This window comes from Podarcis bocagei (genome assembly GCF_964188305.1).
Source record: "Podarcis bocagei genome assembly, chromosome: 6".
NCBI classification, from domain to species: domain Eukaryota; kingdom Metazoa; phylum Chordata; class Lepidosauria; order Squamata; family Lacertidae; genus Podarcis; species Podarcis bocagei.
In genome coordinates this window covers 54,658,541-54,682,518 of record NC_138130.1, presented here as the reverse complement: position 1 = coordinate 54,682,518, position 23,978 = coordinate 54,658,541, and the positions used below count along the sequence as shown (strand labels likewise).

Below are 23,978 nucleotides of genomic sequence, written 5' to 3'. Positions count from 1 at the left end.
TAACACATGAGAAGCCCCTATCATTTAAACAAAGCAACGTTTTTGGTTTTATTATGAGTATTTAGTGCTGCTCTCCCACCCTCACATAGGCTTAACACCACTTGCCCACTGCCCTGAGCCAGAAGTCTTCAGGCCACAAATTATTATAAGGCTAAAATGATCATGTTTGGCCATAAGTCACCAAAGTGCATATGATATATTGACAGCCATAGAACTGAAATGTTGTTTTCCAGAAGCGTCTTCTGTTATGTTGAAAATAGAGACAATGTCTCATCAATTTATAAGGACTTGTTAAAGGACCTGGCTCTACAAAACCAAAATTTCATCCAATGATAGGGCCTTTTCAGGAATTATTTCAATGGAAGACTTCTACATTTGCTCCTGTAAGTTCATAAACTTTGGTCCAACCACCAGAAATTAATTATTCACTAATACAAAAAAAAGTAAGAGCCACCTTAGATTACGCTGATATGTGAAGCATGTTTGCTACTGTGTGTCACTTGACATTGGGCAGTTTTAACACCAATGGGGCCCTTTTGTATGTGCTCCTTTCTTTACTGCCCGATTATTGGTTTGTTTTATTGTTTTTGTTCTGTTGCGTGTTTTGTTAAAGCCAGTGATCAAAACAAACTAAATTGAATGGATAAACTAGTTACCCATGAACTGCATGTGTTGAGTAGAGAACAGAAGTCGGAAAGTGAGCCTCGGGATAGGAACATAGTGTGATTTCAGTGGCTCTACTCTAGAGTATTACGAACACTGAACATTCGTCTCTCCTCTCCTATACATAAATCTCTTCACTGCTCATTTAACCTGAATATGAATGGCCCATGCGTTCCTTACTTTCAATGTAAAAAACTAACCAATTACTTCAGATCATGACTTTGAACTCCTCTTCAGAGAGTGTGTGAATTCAAAGAAGCAAGAGATGCTTGATTTGTATTGCAGAAGACCTGTTGTTTTGGACCTGGGTTTGTTGTAATCACTTGACTGCATCTCCAGAGCAGTGAAAATGAAAACGAGAACTGGTTTTCTGGGCCAAGATTAGGGAATTCCAGCTTTCTGCGTCAACAGGAGCAAGAAAGAAAGTAAATGCAGGGCAAATGATCAAAAGCTATTTATAAGGCTAGTTCTTTGGAACCCAATCTGTTCAGAGGTAATGTGCTTTTGAGTACCAGATGTGTGCTGCCACTGCACACACACCCTGATGGCGAGAGAGAATGTTTCTGTGAACAATTGAGGCCACAAAATAAAAGGGCTGACAGTGCTTCTATGACATTTTTAAGAAGAATCCGAATTTATGTGCAGTAATTTGTTGCTTAACTATTCTATCATGTTGACCAGAATGGCAGACCAGTCCATTTACAAGGTCCTGAATTATAGTAACTTGTATACTTTACATCTGTGAGCTGAAACCAATGGATCAATTGGTTTCATCCCACCACTGTCATTGGGTAATAGCTCCATTAAAACCAAAGGCAGGAAGAGCTGGCACCCTCAAATTCTAGCTTCACTCTGATGTCCATAAGAAACCACTCCAGGTCTTTGAAGTTTCATAAGCTGAGTCTCTCCCATTTCTAGAATCCCATCACTTGTTTACTAAATTAATTGGATAAATTAGTGCAAGACAGCCAGAAAAAGAGAATATTGTAGCATCCAGCAGCATTCTAAGAATATGGCCTTCGATTGAAATGGTACCATAATTATGCTGGTCAAGTGTATTGAGCTCTAAGGTGCCACAAAGATTGTAAGGTATTTTGCATATTTGAAATACTATTAAAACGATCTTCATACAAAACTTGTCATTCATTACAAATTGCCATATTAAAATTCTGACATAATCATATACATCAAGGGTAGCTAACCAATGACCTGTGGGCTGTATACAGTCAAGAGGTTTTGGGTCATCCACAGGGATCTCCAACAATTATGTGTCTTAATTTTTATTTATTTGTTGGTGATTTTTCTCTCTCCCCTGCTCCTATATACACTTTTTCTGTGGTTAATTACTTTCATTGGGCTTCTCTGATTGTCCTTGGGTTATTTTCTCCACTTTTAAGTCAGCTGGGGCTTCTAAACTAATTGATTATTTCCTGTTGCTGCTTCTGTGTTATTAATAGTGCTACTTAGCAGACTTATTAGCAGACTCTTCACTAAAAAAAGGAAAAGGAAATACTGATAGAAGGGAACAGACTGACTTTGGATGGAAGACACAATACGTTATCTTATTAACCTTTATTTTATTCGGAAAAATATAATTGAATCTAAAAATTTAAAGAAAATACAAATTGAATGTGTTTGGGAAGGAATTAGACTGATTTTGCATGGAAAGAAAATGAAATATATGAACTTTCCACTCTTTTCTGCCTCTGCCACACCCAGTTTACCATGCAGCCTTGTTTAGGGAGGTTTTAAATGCCTGATGTTTTAATGTATTTTTAATCTTTTGTTGGAAGCCGCCCAGAGTGGCTGGGGAAACCCAGCCAGACGGGCGGGGTATTAATAATAATAATAATAATAATAATAATAATAATAATAATAATATGCAGCTCTTGGAGGGTTGGTCATGGGTCAATGCAGCCCTTGGCCCAAAGAACATTAATCACCCCTGATATATATCATTAACCTCCCTTGGAGATAGTTATTGTTCTGGAAAGAGATGCATTCCTAAATAGAGAAAAAGGAGGTGGCAGAGTGATTCGTGATTTTTCATTTGCAAATGACACAATGTTTCATTTTTGAAATGTGTTACTTATTTTCACAATAAAGTAGAGAAACCTGCTGCTGTTGGAACTGAGTTTTGCTTCTTAAATTATTTTCCTCACATCCCCAAGATTCTTACTGTAAGAGCTGTTGTGTTTTATCTTCAATTTGATTAAGAAGTGGCTATAGCTTAGATGGCACTTCCTCTAAGTAAGACAAGCATTCCACTAACATTTTATTTGATAAAAGACCTTAACTGTATTTGACACTTCCATGTTGTTGACTGGCAACTGAAAGCAAAACAAGGAAATATCCATCTATCTATTTGCCTGTCTTATGTTCATCTTGGTCTTCTAGTGAGATGCACCCTCCTCCACTATATAGGGCATTCATATACCAGAAGCCAAGCTGACACTGGAACAGCTGTCAGTAGAACATGAGACTCTTAATCTCAGGGTCATGGGTTTGAGCCCCACATTGGGCAAAAGACTCCTGCATTTCAAGGGGTTGGAGTAGATGACCCTTGAGGTCCTTTCCAACTCTACAATCCTATGACACGCGACATGGATTCTTCATCACAGCAGGAAGTCAATTAGTGGAGCACAGCATTGTGCGTCCCTGTGCTGCCAATTGTGCTCATGCTTATTCTGAATTGCAACTGACCTTCAAATAAATGTGATAGCTTCTGCCCACGTTATTCTGGTCATTACTATTTTAGACTGTAGATTCCTTGGGAACAAGAATATAGCTATCTTACCTACGAAACTTATTAAGGAGTCATGTCCACTGATGGCACAGAATACATAATATAATTTCCTATTGCCGTATTTTTTGCTCCATAAGATGCACTTTTTTCCTCCTAAAAAGTAAGGGGGAATGTCTGTGCGTCTTATGGAGCAAATGTGTGGTCAATCGCTGGCTCCCTTTCTGGCCCTGCCCCCTTGCCCAGGCCTCCATTGTTGAATGTTCTGCAGACGGAGGCTGTTTGTTTCCCCAGCGACATGTGACTGGCTGATTAGATTATCTGTCTGGAAACTTTAGAAATGGCTCCCTTTCCTAAAGAAGCTGCAGAACTGTGAGTTGAACCCCATAAAAACAGGATTTTTTCCCTTTGCAAAGCAGTGACGTAGCGTGGGGGGTGCAGGGGGGGCCGGCCGCACCGGGCGCAACATCTGGGGGTTAGGGTTAGGGGGCACAAATCCACGGGTTAGGGGGCGCAAATTACTTGCCTTGCCCCGGGTGCTGACAACCCACGCTACGCCACTGTTGCAAAGTAAGCTCAACAACTTTGAGCTGATCCTCAAAAAAAATGGGGCTTTTCCCCTTTGCAAATGAAGCTGCACAACTTTGAGCTGATCCCCCCAAAACGGGGCTTTCCTCCTCTTAAAACTAGGTGCGTCTTATAGAGCGAAAAATACAGTACCTGCTGTTGCAAAGGCTGGGAATGCTTGAAATCAAAGCCCAACCCATGCATTCACGGTAGAGCAGCCACTGCTTCTGTGGGACATCAGTGAGCCTAGTTCCTGCTGTGTGAGAACCAGATCTGTCTTTGCCCCTAAAAATGACAGCCTAGCAGTTCCCACCAACTTCCCGCCGTGGTACAGGCTGGTGGGATAGCATGTGGCTTGAGACAGAAATACATCTGCTGCAGTTTGCCCTCCACATCAGCACAGTACGCTGAGTGAGGGGGCACAAAATAATATTTTTATACAGGGACCTACTCAAAGTTAGGCCGTGGTCAGATGTGTGATAGAGTGGCCACAATTATTATGTATTCAGGGCACCAAATAGGGTCCATACAATGATGCCTTGGAACTCAAACAGAATCCGTTCCAGAAGTCTGTTCGATTTCCAAAATGTTCGGAAACCAAGCTCCTGCAGCCAATCAGAAGCCGCGGAAGTTGCGTCGGACGTTCGGGTTCCAAAGAACATTCGCAAACCGGAACACTCACTTCCGGGTTGGTTGCGTTCAGGAGCCAAAACGTTTGACTCACAAGGTGTTCGGGATCCAAGTTAAGACTGTATTACTAAAATCTGCTCCTGTCCACATGATTGCCATGATTATTAAGTATGAGTTAAGTATCTCTGAACTGTCTTGAAAAGCCCCCTACTGCCAACTTATCCCTCATTATGCTGAAATACTATAGGTTGTCATTATTATTTTTAAAAGATAACGCTGCTTTAAAAAATGATGAAAACTTTCTAAAAAGTGATATTAAGAATTAGTATAGTATATAATTAGGTCAATACTATGGAAGAGACATACTGGTGTATTACCTGATGTAAGCACTTTTAGTTACTTAATGGCAGTACTCTTCAATCATTAGGCTGCCGTTTCTTCCTTACTGTCAGATCAAAAGGCCGGAGGCAGCATCAGAATGGGGACAGCATGTGAAAAGATGCAGACCAAATCCCACCGAACAGCATGGGTTTATTGATGAAGAACTGAAATAGTAATAATATGATACATTTCAACTAAAGTCTTCCTCCAGGATGAATCTGATACTGCGTTTCTTCAGAGAGAATAGCGCCCCCCTATTTGTTATTTGGCTCCATCTGCAATCAGCCCAAGCTGGCATGGCCAACAGCCAGGGATGATGATGAGAGATGTAGTTCAATGTCTGGAGGACCACAGGCTTCCTACCCTGACCTTGTAGAGCTAATTTCACTGATACCCTGGCAACCAACTCGAGCAAAAAATACCCCACTTAAACTACCTAAAATTAGCAGCGTCTTATTGGGGCTGCAAACTGACATGAGATTGTGACTTCTGTTCTGTGAAAGAAACAACTTGGGTGAGCTATTTCTAAAAAAATATTTTTGGCTAAAGTCAGCTACCCGCATATTGTTAGAGCTGGCTATCAAAGAAAAGCTACCTAAAGAAATCTTAATTTAAAAAGAAGGGCATTGAATCAGAATGCCTCTGAGGAATATTTTGAATCAAAATCTGTTTTATCATGATTTTTATACTACAAGAACAAACCTCCTTATTCAGCAATCAGCATAAGCCTGAGACTTGCCTCTTATTGCTATGAGTACAGATTTTAATAATATATTATGCCACTCTTCATCTTGCACATGGGGCTCCAAGGTGAACAATTGCTCAATATAATTTTTCCCTAGCTATCGGGCACCTCTCCAGAAAGATCTGCATTTGTGGGTTTGTCAAGCTTCAGATTTGGATCTTGGGAATATATGAAGCTGCCTTCTATCACTGGATCATCTAGCTCATTTTTATCTACAGTGACTCTCCAGGGTGTCAAACAGGCCCTTTCCCAGAATTAGCTAGGGATGCCAGGGATTCAACTTGGGACCTTCAGCATGTAAGAAATGTTCTCTACCACTGAGTTACTGCCTCTCCCCAAATGGTGTTGGCCATTTGTCTAGTTGTTAAAGTCTGTATACCAGAGTAGGCTCTCAACTTTGGCATCTAAAAGCATGACACTCAGATCCTGGTGGAAATGAGTTGCTTGTCACATCAGAAAGAAGAGATCACCCTGAAGTCTTAATGTAAGTTTTTTTTTAATTTAGCAGTTTTCTTGATTGGGCTTCAGTTAAGCATTCTAGGTAGCGTAAGATAAAGAATGATAAAATCTCAGTGTAAATTATAAAACTGAATTTAGATAAGCAAAACGGGGCACCTGTGTAAAAATTCAGTCCAAAATTTAATGAAAGTATTAAACAATCAATATCGCCAGTTTAAAGATGCTTTCCAAAGTGCTATCAACTGAAAACTGAATCCAGTGTACAATCTCTTCAGAGAATATTCCTTCCTAAGTGTATAAACATAGAGAGTTCTGTCTCAGTAACACAGTACAATGGAGGTGGTTCCAACCAATGCCTTATAATTTACCTTTTGCTTTGTCTGAAAGCTTAGTTTATCAGCTTTAAATAGGTCAGCACAATAGACCTAGTTCTGGCTGACACTGTAAGTCGTTGTCACTTCAGGCACATGTTAAGCCTCAGCCTGCACTCTGAAGTGGTTGAATTCAAACACAGGTTTACCATCTCCAAGAAAATTATGCCTTGGGTGCAGTTTTAACACTCATTTCAAACAAGCCAGACATCCCACACATTCCATTCTGTGCTATTTGTAGCACAGATAACTCAGCACTGTAACTTGCCTTTTATGAGGAATTGGGTTAGTGTTCCAAAGAGTGAATGCTGTTCCTTTCCTTGTGTTTTCCAGGGTGTGCTGATCTGCACCTCCTAGACATGTTGACACCTACCGAAAGGAAACGGCAGGGCTACATCCATGAACTCATAGTAACAGAAGAGAACTATGTGAATGACTTGCAGCTGGTAACAGAGGTGAGGCTGATTGTACACATTTTAACAACTTCTCCTGATGTGTTTTCTCACCCTGGCCTCATCGTAAAAGGGGTCAAACTAAGAGAGTTTGTGTACTGGTCCAGTAAACGCTTCCGCTGCGCCACCAGCAACAGCTCTCTTTGCAGAGCATTAATTAAGTCCAGTGCAGAGATTCTTGTTGCAGTACAAGCTTCAGAGTCTCAGCAGCAAAGAAATAACGACACAGGGAAGCCTGTCTTTCCAAAGACAGGTTTCTTGCAGAAAGATAACAGAAACACCTCCGGAGCTTTCGGACATTTTTGCTTCACGCCCCAAACACAGAGAAAACAAACACTCTTTATATACTGAGCAACTTAACAACTTAACAACTTAACGAGCTTGACTACTTAAAGTCACATGACATTGCTAACTTGCCAGCGTCTTAGGTTTCACACCCTAACACCCCCTCTCGCTGGCAATACAAAAAACAAAATTACTTCAGACCCATTTCTTCACAAAAGTTTTCATGCCGCTGAAACCCAAGCGGTTTTGTAAAACCATCAGCTTGATTTTCATGACTGGGACAGTAATTTAATTTAACAATTCCTGCTTTTACCGTTTGACAAACATTTTGAAAGCGGATATCCAAATGTTTTGTACGACCTTTAAACTGCCCATTTTGTGCTAACTTAAGACACGGTTGATTATCACCCCATACAGTGATTGGAGTGATGGCCTTTTCATACATCTCTTGTGCCAAGCATTTGTAAAATTCTAGATCTCTACATAACTCAGACAAGGCACAGAACTCAGCTTCTGTTGACGACAAAGCAATTAGGTTCTGTTTCTTGGATCTCCACCCAATCAGAGAGTTACCAAATTTTATTACACAGCCAGACACTGATTTTCTATCCTTTAAATTTGCCCAATCACTATCTGCCCAACAAGTAATCTGTGCTTGTCCTTCCGAAGATAATTCAAGGCAAAAATCTTTGGTGTATTGTAAATATCTTAACACTCTTTGAATTCCTTTCCATGCATTTACACTAGGTTTCGAAGCTTCTCTGCTGAGTAAGTTAACAGCGTAAGCAATATCTGGTCTACTCCATTGCGAAAGATGAAGTAAGCTTCCCAGTGCTGACTGAAAGATTTCAGCACGCTTGAATTCAGCACTATCCTTGAACTCATTGTCTTTTACAAAACCCATTTCCATTGGTGTTTTAGCACCTGCACACTCCGTCATGTTAAACTTTTTCAACATTTGCAATATCTTGCCTTTTTGATTCAGTAGAAAACTGCCATTTTTGGTCCTATCTATCTGAACACCAAGATAGACCTTCACATCACCAAGATTCTTAACTTTGAAGTGTTTATTTAACTCTTTGGCTAGTTTTTTTACTTGTTCTTGTGTCTTTGAAGTATAAATCAGGTCATCTACATAGACAAGCAAAGATTCTTGAGCATCTCCTGAACCTCTGAAATATAAGCAATTGTCAGCCTTGCTCCTGCTAAAACCAATGCCTACCAAAACGTCATTCAAACACTCATTCCAATTATGAGCAGATTGCTTGAGTCCATAAATAGATTTATGTAGTTTCCATACCTGATTTGATTTACCAACTTTCAATCCTGGCGGTAGCTCCATATAGAGCTCTTCAGCCAAGTCTGAATGAAGATAAGCTGTAGAGACATCAAATTGATTCACTTTGAACCCTTTCTGAGCAGCAACTGCTAATAGTGCCCGTAGGGTTTCACTCCTTGAAGTGGGTGCATAGACTTCGGAATAATGTAATCCCTTTCTTTGCGTAAAACCTCGAGCTACAAGCCTTGCTTTGTACTCTGGTTTCCCCATCGCTGTTGTCTTTATCCTGTACACCCACCTACAACTTACTGCCTTGGCACCTTCTGGCAGTTTGGTGATGGAAAACACACCCAGTTCTTTCATAGAATTCAACTCCTTTTGCATGGCCTCACGCCACCTACTGGCCTCTTCCTGGGGTAACTGCTCAACCTCCTCAAAACTTTCAGGTTCGCAATTTGCCAAACCAGCCCAAACACTAATAGCTTGGTACCTTTCAGGAGGTTTACCTTTGTTGGTACGCTTAGAACGCCTTAACAGTTCCTGTGATGTTCCTTCAGTTTCCCCCTCTGACCCAGAATCACTAGTCGTCACCTGTTTGTCACTAGTAGTTGAAGAACTTTCTGATTCTGACTTTACACGTCTCTCTTGCTGTACAGGTGAACTTTTAGAGCTAGAAGATTCTGACTTTACAGACTTGGGTGAACTAGGCGATTTCTCACCCTTGTCCTCAGACTCAAATTCCTCAGTCTGTTCTGGAACTAATACCTGCCCTGGGGCCTGAGTTTCATTGCTACTGTTCACCACATCAAATAGTATGTCAGGATTTCCATGAATTCTATTCCAACCATCCTGTTCACAAAATTCTGCACTTCTGCTGATTGTGATTTTTGTTTGATTGCCTTCTACATTTACAAATCTCCAACCTTTTGTGTTTGCTTGATAACCACAGAAAAACATTTATTTAGACCTAGGATCGCCTTTCCTACGTTGTGCCCTAGGCACCAGCACATAAGCACGACATCCAAAAACTCTTAGATGATCAATTTTTGGTTTTTTCCCAAATAGCATGAAGTAAGGAGTGTTGCCTACTGTGCTATTGTACACTCTGTTAAAAGTATAATTCGCATACAGTGCAGCCTCAGCCCAAAAACGCTGTGGAAGTCCAGAATCAAACAGCAAAGCAGTAATGGCTTCCTGTAATGTTCGAAATTTTCTTTCGGCAACTGCATTCTCCTGTGGTGAATAGGGATTGGTAAGTCTATGAACTATACCTTTCCTTTTTAACCACGTCTCCAGCGTGTGGTTCACATATTCCCCACCACGATCTGATTGTATTTTACGTACCCTGGTGTCAAATTTACATTCGACTTCTTCAATCCAATCCATCAGGATGGAAGCTGCTTGTGATTTTTCTTTCAGAAAGAAAACCCAACTAGCCCTTGAAAAGTCATCCACCAAAATTTGCATAAATCTCGCACCTCCAAGCGATTTGACTGGCATAGGGCCACACACGTCTGTGTGCACAAGTTCAAAGGGTTTCTTGCTTACTCTATCAGATCTAGGATAGTTACATGTCTTAACCTTAGCATGTTTACAAGCACAACAATCCAGAAAATTTGGACAGGGTTTAATGTTACACTCCTCAGCTAAATCTGGCATCTTGCTTACATACTTAAAGCATATATGAGCTAACCTTCTGTGTAGTAGATGTGCACAACCTGTATGAGGAGCCTTATTTACACACTTAGCTTGCGCTTCACCTGTTGAACATCTACCTGCTGCTAACTGCTCTTCATCCAAAACAAAAAGCCCATCCTCACAGGGAATTTTAACTAGCTCCTTTCCCTTTTTTGAAATGGTGCACACATCATTTTCAAACTCAACCTTAAAACCACTTTTTACCAGGCATGACACACTCAAAAGTCCATTCTTCATTCCTGGAAGAACAAAAACAGGAAGGTTAGTTTGCAAACAGTTAACATAAATTGTGCCTTTAAGGTTCATTTCTCGTTTACTATTGTCTGCTATAGTCACGGTTTTTGCAACTGGCAATGTCTTGCAGTTCATCAAGCGGCCCCTAGATGTCACTGGAACTAAACTGTGACTTGCTCCACTGTCAATTATCCACTTCAAGGTTTGTTGGCTCCTTTTAGGACTCTGTTGTGCTGCCATTGCAGATAGTCCCTTATCAGCACCTGCTCCCCCTCTGGATCGTTGATTCTTGTAGTTCTCACGTTGTCTTCCCCTTGGGATTTGTTTTACTCACTTTTCAGACGCCTCCAGCCTCCTCTGAAGCCTTTAAGAGCTGGATTTATGACCAAGCCGGTCTTCTCTCATCCAAAAGCTGCTTTCACTTTCTCTGCACACAATACAGCTGTAGAAACGTAGAAGGATCCATAACCTAAGAGAGTTTGTGTACTGGTCCAGTAAACGCTTCCGCTGCGCCACCAGCAACAGCTCTCTTTGCAGAGCATTAATTAAGTCCAGTGCAGAGATTCTTGTTGCAGTACAAGCTTCAGAGTCTCAGCAGCAAAGAAATAACGACACAGGGAAGCCTGTCTTTCCAAAGACAGGTTTCTTGCAGAAAGATAACAGAAACACCTCCGGAGCTTTCGGACATTTTTGCTTCACGCCCCAAACACAGAGAAAACAAACACTCTTTATATACTGAGCAACTTAACAACTTAACAACTTAACGAGCTTGACTACTTAAAGTCACATGACATTGCTAACTTGCCAGCGTCTTAGGTTTCACACCCTAACACAAACATGAAATTTTTGAAACCCGGAGCTCTGGAGACCTTTGCAGGATTGAATGGGAATTGTGCAACTTGAGAACTTTGGAAATCAAAACTGTGTGTCCCAGTTATCCCATGATCAATAGCTTCCCTGAAGGAGACTGCAAACAAATAGTAAAATAAAAGGCATTTTTTATTCACTGTTTTTCTGAAGGCAGTATTTTTGGAAGGGACTAAAAAAATACAGGCTAAGATCTGACAGTTTATTGCAGTTTCCTATAGGAGAAGCCAGCATGTAGTCCTCTACCACCAACTATTCTAATAGGTGTGGGTATGATCCCACTGCAGTTAAGGCTATTGAGCTCTGATTGCTTTGAATGGGAGAGTTAAGTATCTTCCGCTGAAACCAAAGGAATTAAAAGTGCTTATCTTTGACTGTATTTCACTCCATCAAATGATCAGAATGAGGCAGGAAGTGAGATCTGCAGAGCTTTAATTCAAAGCAGTGGCTGCAGATGAATCACAGTGAATAGGCTTATTGTGTGTTCTAAATTGTTCATTTGAATCTGCAGATCTTCCAGAAGCCACTGATGGACTCCGAGCTGTTGACAGAAAAAGAGGTTGCTATGATTTTTGTAAATTGGAAAGAGCTGATTATGTGCAATATCAAACTACTGAAGTAAGTTGCTTTTGAAAACATTTTATTGCCAGTTACATATTTGGATGCTTTCTCCTTCATTGTCCTCATTTTTCAGCAGAACTTGGAAAGAAAAAAAATATTGTAGGGATTGAAATAATGCATTTTTCTTAAGTCTGGTTTTTCCTTTCATGATGATGGCTGAATATGGTTTGTGCAAAGGGTATATAAATTTTTACATAGGTGGAACGTAGTTGCAAAATATGATGGTGCAGTAAAGAAGCAATGTGCACTTACAAAATTTCCCACCAGATATAATTTTGAAGTCAAAGTCAAGTTTTTAATGGGCATGTTTCTAGTGAGACACATTACACTCTAGCAACTTATGAACTTATGCAATTTATTTTCTCCTTTTTAAAGCAGTCTCTTCTTTTTGTACAGCTCTTGGGTTCATAAGTGATGGGAATCTTTAACAGGCCATTTCCAAACAAGCAATGGGAGATCACTACTCACATAATCCTCTATAACCAGCTGGCTTTTAGGTGCTTAGGAAACACACTACACGAGGGACAGGTAGATGGGACAAGCCACATGTCAATCATCTGGTGTCAGGAGCTTGACAAGTGTGCTGTTGCACCCACCTGCCAGAGTTAACCTGCTAGGCCAAAAAAGTTTCCTACCCCTGCTCTATATTAATGCATAAATGATGGCTAACCTGTTATGGTTTGATTGATCTGACTTCAATATCGCTTTATACTAATAAAAAACCTCAAAGCAATTTACAATAAGACAGCATTACCATAATAGATCTCTGCTGCTTTTATATGGAAACATAGTAAAGGTAAAGGGACCCCTGACCATTAGGTACAGTCGTGACCGACTCTGGGGTTGCAGCGCTCATCTCGCTTTATTGGCCGAGGGAACCGGCGTACAGCTTCCGGGTCATGTAGCCAGCATGACTAAGCCGCTTCTGGTGAACCAGAGCAGCGCACGGAAACACCGTTTACCTTCCCGCCGGAGCGGTACCTATTTATCTACTTGCACTTTGACATGCTTTCAAACTGCTAGGTTGGCAGGAGCAGGGACCGAGCAACGGGAGCTCACCCCGTTACAGGGATTCAAACCACCAACCTTCTGATCAGCAAGTCCTAGGCTCTGTGGTTTAACCCACAGCGCCACCCGTGTCCCATAACATAACATAACATAACATAACATAACATAACATAACATAAGTACAACTATATTAAACTGAACATGTATCAACATCTCTCCCCGTTTTCTCTTTTGTGTTCAGAGCGCTACGTGTTCGTAAGAAAATGTCAGGAGAGAGGATGCCTGTCAAAATGATTGGCGATATCCTGACAGCACAGCTTCCACACATGCAGCCTTACATTCGATTCTGTAGCTGCCAGCTGAACGGAGCAGCCCTCATCCAGCAGAAGACAGACGAAGTCCCCGAGTTCAAGGACTTTGTTAAAGTAAGAAAATATCCACGTTGGTAATTTATTCAAAGAAACTCGCGCATCTACTTTCTGGGTTTAATTTATTTAAAAGGAGCCATATAGGAAATGTAACCAAAAGCAGCTTCACACATTTTAACTGATTTCTCTGCATTCGTCCTATACTAGTGACCAATTGACTGGAGATTAGCTGAAAGTGGCAGTGGAGATAGTCAATACACTGCCACCTAGGGTCGCCAACCAGGATCCTGATTCCGTCATGTTCCTCTATACCTGGGTCACGGTTTAGAGATCTGTCAACAAGCCTTTTGACATCTTTTCAAACTGAAGTCCTCTGTACAGTGTGGCAGGTTGCTTTTGAAAATCAGCAGAGTTTCAAAAACAGTTTGTGATTCGGCCTGGCAGACTGCGCGCATATATATATATATATATATATATATATATATATATATATATCCCCCTTGAGTGCACAAAAGAGGCATGAAGAGTTCTGCTTGCTCAGGCCAAGGACCCATCTGTTCCCAAAATCCTGTTTCCAAAAGTGGCCAACCAAATCCTTCTGGAAGGAGGATCCCAATAAAAAGCTGTTTGTATTGCCAACGTTGTGAAAAAAATTCTGTACTCTTGCTATGAATAGACAATAGAGGTTCACGGCAAGCGAGCGAAGAAAATATATCTATTACTTAATATTATATGCTCTCCCAGGGCACAGTGCCTATGTGCTGAAGGACATAACAGAGCCTTGGTTCTTCCCCCACCCCAGTGTGGATGTTAGACTTTTAGAAGTAATGACAGAACTGTATGAGTCTCTCATATTCTGCCTAGCACTTCCCTCCTCATGGTCACAGGATATTAGCTTTCTGTTCCCCCTAATGACCTGATGCGGTAGTTGTAGTGTGCCTATGCACATGCACCAGGGTAGTACGGAGAACCCTTCTGCATGTGGGTGTTGTGCCCATTCAGGAAAGGATTGTACGCAAGAATTGGAAATGGAAACTCTGTCTTTTTTACCCTTGCTTATGTGAATTGGTTGTAAATGCTCTTCGGCTTTGTATCCCCTTCTTTCCATTCTGGGAAAGGAGCATGAGGTTGGGGGGGGGGTCTTGCCTTGCCCATTGTACTTGTGGAATGATGGCGTTATTTTGAGAGTTCTGTTTTTAAAACCTAGTTGGCTTTCCCCCTCCCTGCCTTCTCTTTTGGCCTTGCTGAAGCATGTGTGTTGACCGATAATTAGATACAGGAAGGTGTTAAATGCTGGATTTTCACTGCTCTACACATTATAGACAGTGTGATTCCTCCCAATACAACACATAACATAAATGGAATAACATGTCGTATACCAACACAGACCTGAAAACACTTGAACAGTTGTTTCCTTGAGGCATACGCTTAACTGTTTTACAGAATCTTAGAATACAACAAACAGCGAGTAATTGTGACCCAGGCCTCATTTTTAAACTATTCTGTCTCTGCCACCTAAGGGAAACAATGTTTGAGATCACATGATAAAAAGTCTACAGTGGTGCCTCGCAAGACGAAATTAATTCGTTCTGCGAGTTTTTTCGTCTTGCGAATTTTTCTTCTTGCGAAGCACGGTTTCCCATAGGGTATTAACGGTTTTAAGAAAAAGGAAACAAACTTGCAAGACGTTTTCGTTTTTCGTCTTGCGAAGCAAGCCCATAGGGAAATTCGTCTTGCGAAGCAACTCAAAAAATGAAAAACTCTTTCGTCTTGCACATTTTTCGTCTTGCGAGGCATTCGTCTTGCGAGGTACCACTGTACTTGAATAAAAAATGTTGACTTAAATGTGCCAATAAAAGAACCGCCTGCTTATTTCCAACCACAAAAGACCATTGATGGCCTGGAGAACAGACCTAGCCTTTGTCAACGTTCTGAACGAAGAACACTTCACAACCACTGAGCAACCACTGAAATTGCTTCCTGGCATGTCCTCACCACTCCAAGGAAGCCACATTTGTAGAGAATAAATGGAGACCACAGTGTGCTTTGGGCATTTTTATAAATACTTGTGTCTGACCTTCATAAACTAGCTGCCAACATTTTTTGCTCTCAATATTTCAGAGGTTAGCTATGGAGCCTCGCTGTAAAGGAATGCCGTTGTCAAGTTTTCTGCTAAAGCCTATGCAACGAGTAACGCGATATCCTCTGATAATTAAAAATGTAAGTCCTTTTGCTAACGTGTGGAAATATGTTGCCAAAACTGCTATAGTTAAGAAGCCAGAGTCAGAGTTTAAGTTTTTCTTGCATGGGATCCGCATTTCTATAGTCTATTAACTCATGAGCATGTGCAGTATGTCCGAATTCAAACCGGGGATGCAAAGGAACAATAGGGAACACATTAAAAGTCAGTATTCTTTCAACTGGGTGCCTTGCACTACTTCTGGTGTCTTCTATAGGACAACAGAAAAAGACAGGAAAATGCTGAATTTTTGATGCAAAGGAAGATCCGGGAACACGCTTAGAGTGAGCTCCTGATTCTTCTTCTTCTTCTGGGGGTCATGGCTTGAACTTTTCCATACATGAAATTGGGCTCAGGACATGGTGGTCTGCCCAGAATGGCCCAGTAGGCCAACTGCTTGCTGGGCCTACTGACTGCGAGTCAGTAGATTAAGAATGACTCCCATGAAGACCTCAGTGATTGGACAGAGATATAGCCAATTAGGTGGCCCTTCGGGTATCTTGAACCCAAGTTGTTAAAGGCCTTATAAATTAATACAGGTACCTTGAACCTAGCCCTGTAGTGTATAGGCAGCTGGTGCAAGCTTTTGAGCATGGGAGTTATTTGCTGGCAATAGTCTCTTCCCATCAACAGTCTAGCTGCAGCGTTTTGCCCCACTTGGTGCAAAAGGGAAATCCTTCCCCTTCTTAGTGCAAGTTGTTTTCTTTAGTTATGTGAATTGTTTGTAGCCTGGGGTAAGAGGACTGTTCTCTTCCTCATCTTTCTTCACCTCCAGCATGCAGTTTAATCAGAAGGATAGACCCTGACCTACAGGGCAAAAGCTCCAGTGGGGACTCATCAGGCCCATTTTTCTTTAAATAAATGATTGTGTAAGAGAATGAAATGTTCCGTTTTTATTAGATTAACACAGGGAAGATAAAAAAGGGATTGATTTGAAGAGAAGTAATCTTTATAGCGTTTTGGCAATCAAGAGGCAGTGATGTTTTTCTTTTCATTGATTTAGGGCAGGATTTATTTAATAACATTTACTTTGGGTGCTTAATGTTCTTTATATCTGTAAAGATATATTTAATTTTTCAGATGCTTAAGAAGGAATAGATATGCAGTTTTATAAGAACCTGATCCAGTTTATTTGCCTGCAGATATTAGAAAATACTCCTGAAAATCACCCTGATCACAGCCACTTGAAACAGGCTTTGGAGAAAGCGGAAGAACTTTGTTCTCAGGTTAATGAAGGGGTGCGTGAGAAGGAGAACTCAGACAGGCTTGAATGGATCCAGGCTCACGTTCAGTGTGAAGGACTATCAGAGGTAAAGCTGAAATACGTAGAATCAGACTGTAGTTACTAATCTTCCAGAAAAGATGGCTTAGGAAACAATGCTGATAAACTTCTCTAGCTAAAGAGATGCTGGTAAGTCTTCACAAATTCATCCTGCTCTTCATTTGGCATTTTTTCCTGCCAATTTTCTCTTTCCACTTTATCTCTTGAACCCGTTACATCAGCCATCTGTCACTTAACATTTCTGCAATGAAATGAAGACCACAGCTTTTATTCAGTTCATAATTTCCCTCTCCTCTCCCAAATAAAGTATGTTGCAAAATCTAGCTTTGATTCAGAAAAGTTAAGCAAGTTCTGTATACGAAGGATGCAAAGTGGAATTGCTAGCCATATCACTCTAGGGTAATTGAGAAATTTCTGGAATGTATAAAGTAGGCATTCCAGACAAATAACCACTTGAAATTGTTGTGCATTTGTTTTTACTTACTTACTAAGGCCCATCAATGTGCCTTGTGGTTTTAGCATTTTGTGGTATAAAAGCAAGACAACTCCCTGCCCCCAAAGAGTGTACAGATTACAATTCAGTGCAGTGGAGGGAAATGGTCGGCTAAACTAGGTGAATTCATTTTAAATCTTTGACACCATTCGTTAATAACGCACCTACCATGTTTGCACATCAGGTTAAGGTACAGTGCACAGGCCAGAACAAGCTATTGCCATCTCATGTTCCCCCTTTTTCACTGCACATGTGTGTGGAAAGGAGATGGGGAGAACATGAGCCCAATGATCACGGCCTCTCATTCCTACTTGTGGACATCACACTAAACTATGGTTTAGTTTGATCTGCTAATGCAGCCATTAATTAGGTCTACACATTCCTCCTACTTCCTATACAAATGTGTAGCACCAGGGAAGAAAATCAGGCATCAGTCAGAATCCTTCTCCTCTCATCATAAGTAAACCCACCCTTGTTGAAGGGTACAAGGGCAAAGGGATAATTCTAGGAATAACAGAAGTGTCCCTGCCATTCCATCAAGTGCTGGCACTTTACCGCTAAGAGTCAAGCACTAAGCCATCATTATGCCTGCAAATGAGCTGAAGCTGTTGTCAGATTTCTGCAGATTCTGTCAGTTTTCTGCAGCTGTATCCAACGGTATCAGAACAAGTATATTTTTATTCATCTCACTTGTTGTGGTTTCCCCCCCTCCCCACCCTCCCTTTCTGTTCCCATCAGCAACTTGTTTTTAACTCTGTTACAAACTGCTTGGGGCCACGCAAATTTCTACACAGTGGGAAACTCTACAAGGCCAAGAGCAACAAGGAGCTGTATGGCTTTCTGTTCAACGACTTCCTCCTGCTGACACAGATAATAAAACCTCTCGGCTCGTCTGGCACAGATAAGGTCTTCAGCCCCAAGTCTAACCTGCAGTATAAAATGTACAAAACGGTAAGAAATTATTTTAAATGGAAATTCAGAAATATTGATAACGTCCAATTACTTTTTCACGTGAAAAAGGTGTTTAGGCAACACAAGAAATTTCTTTGTTGTTGTTTAGTCGTTTAGTCGTGTCCAACTCTTCATGGCCCCATGGACCAGAGCACGCCAGGCACTTCTGTCTTCCACTGCCTCCCACAGTTTCGTCAAACTCATGTTAGTAGCTTCAAGAACACTATCAAACCATCTCGTCCTCTGTAGTCCCCTTCTCCTTGTGCCCTCAATCTTTCCCAACATCAGGGTCTTTTCCAGGGAGTCTTCTCTTCTCATGAGGTGGCCAAAGTATTGGAGCCTCAGCTTCAGGATCTGTCCTTCCAGTGAGCGCTCAGGGCTGATTTCCTTAAGAAAGGATAGGTTTGATCTTCTTGCAGTCCATGGGACTCTCAAGAGTCTCCTCCAGCACCATAATTCAAAAGCATCAATTCTTCGGCAATCAGCCTTCTTTATGGTCTAGCTCTCATTTCCATACATCACTACTGGGAAAACCATAGCTTTAATTATACGGACATTTGTTGGCAAGGAAATTTCTTATTTTGATATATTTTCTGTATAGGAAAACCACATGGACACCACAAATGTGTCTGCTTTGCAATATGAGGTGAGATCTTTCCAGGCATATTTACCAGGTGCAGGGAACCTTTGGCCCTCCAGATGCTGTTGAACTACAACTCCCCTCCCCCCCCGTCATTAGCAATGCTTGCTGTGGCTGATGGCGGTTGTAATTCAGCAACATCTGGAGGGTCAAAAGTTCCCCATACCTGATGTATACTAACAGTGAACTCACCCGATGATTGCCAACAGGACTGTAGTCAAACAGGGCCGCTGAGGTGTCAGCACAAGCAAGGAAACAGCAAGACCTGCAAACATACGAAAACCTTGGAGGTGGCAACTATGGCAGAATCCCTCAAAAGAACCTAGTGAGGATGGAACAGACAGACACAATGATGAACTGGGAGGGGGGCAGGAAGGGAGAATGGAATAAGAGCTTCCTAGCTGACTGCAACATTGTACAGGAGCACTCCACTCAACAAGTTTTGATGCACCTTAAATATAGCCCTTTTTTAAGGTGCACACGTAAGTACACAATGATGATGTAAAGATGTGAAGTGAGAATGCAACAAATCGGTTTCAGAAGACATGCCCACCATGTAATTGGCCGCATGTAATATCCCTGGTTTAGTTACCATGTAAGATGTGAGCTAGCCCCCTCTTTTTACCATGCCAGTGAATGAAGAAAAGCATAGGTTGCTACTTGCTATGAGTGGGAGTGAAGCTAACATTTAATGCATTATTGACACATTCCTTCAAGGAAAAACATCGCAACATTTCTAGCTGTAGAGTCCCCACCCTGCTCTAGCATCATTACGCTAAAGTGTTGTGTGGATATTGGCCCAGGCCAAAGCTTTATCTGGATTGAAGCCCAGGCTAGAAACTCTCAAATATTTTCATTTGTAACTAAGGTTCAGGCAGATAACTCCAATATGTATCTTAATTCAAAAGAAAAGCTATACTATGTTAAGGGTCCAGGTTTCTGTTAACTAGCCATAGATGGTTGAAAAACACCTCTTTCTTGTTTACTTTTGTTGAGTTTTGGATTTGCTTTTGGGATACCATTTCCCTGGTGCAGATGTTTACCCTCTTTCTTTATGGTAAAGTCTGTGAATGCTAAAAATCACATAGAAATTGAACCATGCTAGTAGACAACAGTGGGATCTGCAACAAAATGTTGCACTGTAGAGTTTTTGTAATTGTTTTGTTTTCTCTCTATATATCTTTATTTCAGTATATTATTGAACTATGTGCTTTCAATAAGAATATTTTTAAAATGTATCTTAACAATTGCAACAGCTAAAAAGCTTCCTACTCTCCCTTAAAAATTGGTTTCTGAAAAATGGTCCTGGGTGGGATGGAGACCAGAAATGAATTTTTGTGTGAAAGGATGTGTGATCTTTGTTCTGGTACTGATCACAAATTCCTGGGCTTGGCATGTGCTCAGAGGCACTCCTAGTTCTTAAGGGTATGTCTGCCCAGCTGTCCCGAGCGCAGCATGCTAGTCATTTTTTTTTTTGCTGAACTTGACTCCTGTTATAGAGCATTCATTCTGACTTGACCTAGCTTAACACTTAACTTTTTTTTTTTTGCAGCCCATATTTCTAAACGAGGTCTTGGTTAAACTACCCACGGATCCTTCTGGCGACGAGCCCATCTTTCATATCTCTCACATTGATCGGGTCTACACACTCCGTGCAGAAAGCATAAATGAAAGGTAAAAAAATATCTCTGTATTGGCACTGAACATAATGGGAAGATGTAAGAGCTCTCTCTCTCTCTCTCTCTCTCTCTCTCTCTCTCTCTCTCTCTCTCTCTCTCTCTCACACACACACACACACACACACACACACAGTGTTTCATAATGAGATTTCTCCCGTTTCTGATGTTGCCATCTTTTTTACTTGCACTTTCCCTGTTTTTTTTATCCTCCCCTAGCAACCATGGGCTGCCTGCTTTGAGTCTTAGAGAAATTTTAACTGGGAAAACAGTGCAGGGGAAAAGGTTAAACCTCCTCTGTACCAGCACTACTATCCCAAACTGAATTGGGGTCCCCGTGGCCAATATTACCATGAAAACATGCAACAATGGCAGGGAAGGTCCTATTCACAGATCTCTCACATCACATCCAGATTTTTCCTGAGAACTAAACATGCAGTCGTACCTTGGTTTTCAAACAGGTTAGTTCTCAAATGTTTTGGTTCCTGAACACCGCAAACCCAGAAGTGACTGCTCTGGTTTGTGAACTATTGTTGGAAGCCGAACGTCCAACATGGGTTCCGCAGCTTCCGATTGGCTGCAGGAACTTCCTGCAGCCAATCAGAAGCTGCGCTTTGGTTTCCGAACGTTTTGGAAGTTGAACGGACTTCCGGAACGGATTCTGTTTGACTTCCAAGGTATGACTGTAATGCAAAGAAGTTAATGCCTTTATCTAGATCTTCTTTCTACCTGCATGCAGTCAGCTTTGCTCACTTGCACGTACTTCATAATGATACGTAATTTCCTTTTCACCTTCTCTTTCTCTCTCTCAAGGACGGCCTGGGTTCAGAAAATCAAAGCCGCTTCTGAACTTTACATAGAAACAGAGAAGAAGAAGAGGGAAAAGGCCTATTTAGGTACCGCAATGGGGGTACAGTATTTAGACGTTTTCCCCAAAATTTCAAGAGAGTATTTTAATGACTCTTGCCTGTTCTTGCCACAGTCCGATCCCAAAGGGCAACCGGTATTGGAAGGTTAATGGTGAACATTGTTGAAGGTATTGAACTGAAGCCCTGCAGATCCCATGGTAAGAACTTCATTTTTCTCTATATGTGTGTATATAAGAGTGTGTGTGGTGTGTAAAATGTGACAAAAAGAAGGGAAACGTCTTGGGTGCTTTGATCATTTAATGTAAAACAGGTTGTCGGGGGGGAATGTAAGTTTTGTAAAATGGTGTTTTGTTGCACTCTATATAGACTGATGGGACGCAGGTGGCGCTGTGGGTTGAACCACAGAGCCTAGCTCTTGCCGATCAGAAGGTCGGTGGTTTGAATCCCCGCGACGGGGTGAGCTCCCGTTGTTCGGTCCCAGCTCCTGCCAACCTAGCAGTTCGAAAGCACGTCAGAGTGCAAGTAGATAAATAGGTATCGCTCCGACGGAAAGGTAAACGGCGTTTCCGTGCGCTGCTGCTCTGGTTCGCCAGAAGCAGCTTAGTCATGCTGGCCACATGACCCAGAAGCTGTACGCCGGCTCCCTCAGCCAGTAAAGCGAGATGAGCACCGCAACCCCAGAGTCAGTCATGGGTCAGGGGTCCCTTTACCTTTATATAGACTGATATAGCCAGCAAATTTTTAAATAGTGTTAGTGATTTTCACATGGTGAAAGCCTCCCAACAGTCAAACAGAAGGATTACCAACCACTACACACCCCCACACCCCGGAGAAATGTCTACTCAAATTTGCCACCCATGGTATTCATGGCCCTATTTATTGGCCAACACCATGAGGCAAGGTGAGCCGACCTCCTCAGGTGGCAGGATCCACAGGGGCAGATCTGGCACCCAATGAATGGATCATTCGCTGTTGCTGTTGCTGCTGCTGTTCTCCCTCCTTGTTTCCAATGTAGAACTTTACTCCCCCCTTGTTCCTGGTGTAGGTCTTCCATCACCCCTTCTTCCTTGGCGAGCTGGTGGGGTGCCATTTTGTGGTTCCTTTCTGGTGCCAAAATGTCTTGGGCAAGCCCTGGCTGGGTCAAATTTGATGTAGAAAGCAATCTTGTATACCTGGTGCCAGATTCAGTTTTGGCGCACTCACCCACAGGCAGCACAGGCTGCCCGATGCATTTGATTATTTTCCTTGCTAAATCAAATGGTGGAGGTACAAAAAGCCTTTTCCAATTCTCTCATGTCAAAACCACAGAAGCAAGTTACCAAATTTGTGTGTGCAAATGTTTGACCTTCTACTTGCCTTCTGCTTTCAGGAAAGAGTAACCCGTATTGTGAAGTGACGATGGGCTCTCAGTGTCATATTACCAAGACTATACAGGACACACTGAACCCGAAGTGGAATTCTAACTGCCAGTTCTTTATCAAAGATTTGGAACAGGATGTGCTTTGCATAACAGTGTTTGAGAGGGATCAGTTCTCACCAGATGGTAAGTGACATTCTTACTTCTGAGCTTGGTCTTTTGGTTATATACACGTCTATGTGAGTGTACGACAACTTAGGGTATCTCATTTTGGCTGTCCCTCTGCTGAGGTCCATGTGTGTGGGCTGAGGCTCCATCTTGGTCTCTAGGCAGGAGTGAAAAAAACTCCTAGATACAGTACATGATTGGGGACGCGGGTGGTGCTGTGGGTTAAACCACAGAGCCTAGGACTTGCCAATCAGAAGGTCCGCGGTTCGAATCCCCGTGACGGGGTGAGCTCCCGTTGCTCGGTCCCTGCTCCTGCCAACCTAGCAGTTCAAAAGCACGTCAAAGTGCAAGTAGATAAATAGGTACCGCTCTGGCGGGAAGGTAAACGGCGTTTCCGTTTGCTGCTCTGGTTCACCAGAAGCGGCTTAGTCATGCTGGCCACATGACCCGGAAGCTGTATGCCGGCTCCCTTGGCCAATAAAGCGAGTTGAGCACCGCAACCCCAAAGTCGGTCATGACTGGACCTAATGGTCAGGGGTCCCTTTACCTTTTTACAATACATGATTGGTTCCTGCTTAGTTTTTTGCTCTGGCATGCACGTAGCAGAGGAACTCCCCATCTCCTGTTTCCATCCCTTTGTCTGTCAATATTCATTTTCTTGTTCCTATTGCCTCTATCCTCACTGACTGCTTCCATTAATTGTTTAGTTTGAAGGTTTTGCTGCAGGTTTATGTCCCTGCCCCTTCTTCTCTAGCACTAGAACACCAGTGAAATGAAACTGAAAATCAAGCAATCTCCATTGACAGATTATAAAACCCCTGCATGCGTAGCAAGATTTTCTGCTTCTGTTTTTGGTTTGCTCATGCTGTTTCTGAATTAACATCTTGTCAGAGGGGGTTCTTCATGGGAGCAAGGAATATGTAATTTCTAAC

General features: G+C 41.9%; 2 protein-coding genes across 3 annotated transcripts in view; both read left to right on the top strand.

Annotated features, from left to right (window-relative positions):
• Positions 1–23,978, top strand: part of ITSN1 (intersectin 1) — an 87,833-nt gene that overhangs the window by 61,544 nt on the left and 2,311 nt on the right. For both annotated transcript variants that reach the window (XM_081198744.1, XM_081198743.1), the window contains exons 29-38: positions 6,893–7,014; positions 11,886–11,992; positions 13,245–13,428; positions 15,493–15,591; positions 16,753–16,920; positions 18,124–18,336; positions 20,529–20,650; positions 21,466–21,548; positions 21,635–21,718; positions 22,891–23,064. In XM_081198744.1, the coding sequence (XP_081054870.1) occupies positions 6,893–7,014; positions 11,886–11,992; positions 13,245–13,428; positions 15,493–15,591; positions 16,753–16,920; positions 18,124–18,336; positions 20,529–20,650; positions 21,466–21,548; positions 21,635–21,718; positions 22,891–23,064 (1,356 nt within the window). The remainder of the gene's footprint in view (positions 1–6,892; positions 7,015–11,885; positions 11,993–13,244; positions 13,429–15,492; positions 15,592–16,752; positions 16,921–18,123; positions 18,337–20,528; positions 20,651–21,465; positions 21,549–21,634; positions 21,719–22,890; positions 23,065–23,978) is intronic.
• The window catches only part of SMIM11 (small integral membrane protein 11), a 176,024-nt gene continuing 159,064 nt past the window's right edge, over positions 7,019–23,978 (top strand). Inside the window, exon 1 of the mRNA XM_081198855.1 lies at positions 7,019–7,029. The gene's annotated coding sequence lies outside the window, so the exon portion shown is untranslated. The remainder of the gene's footprint in view (positions 7,030–23,978) is intronic.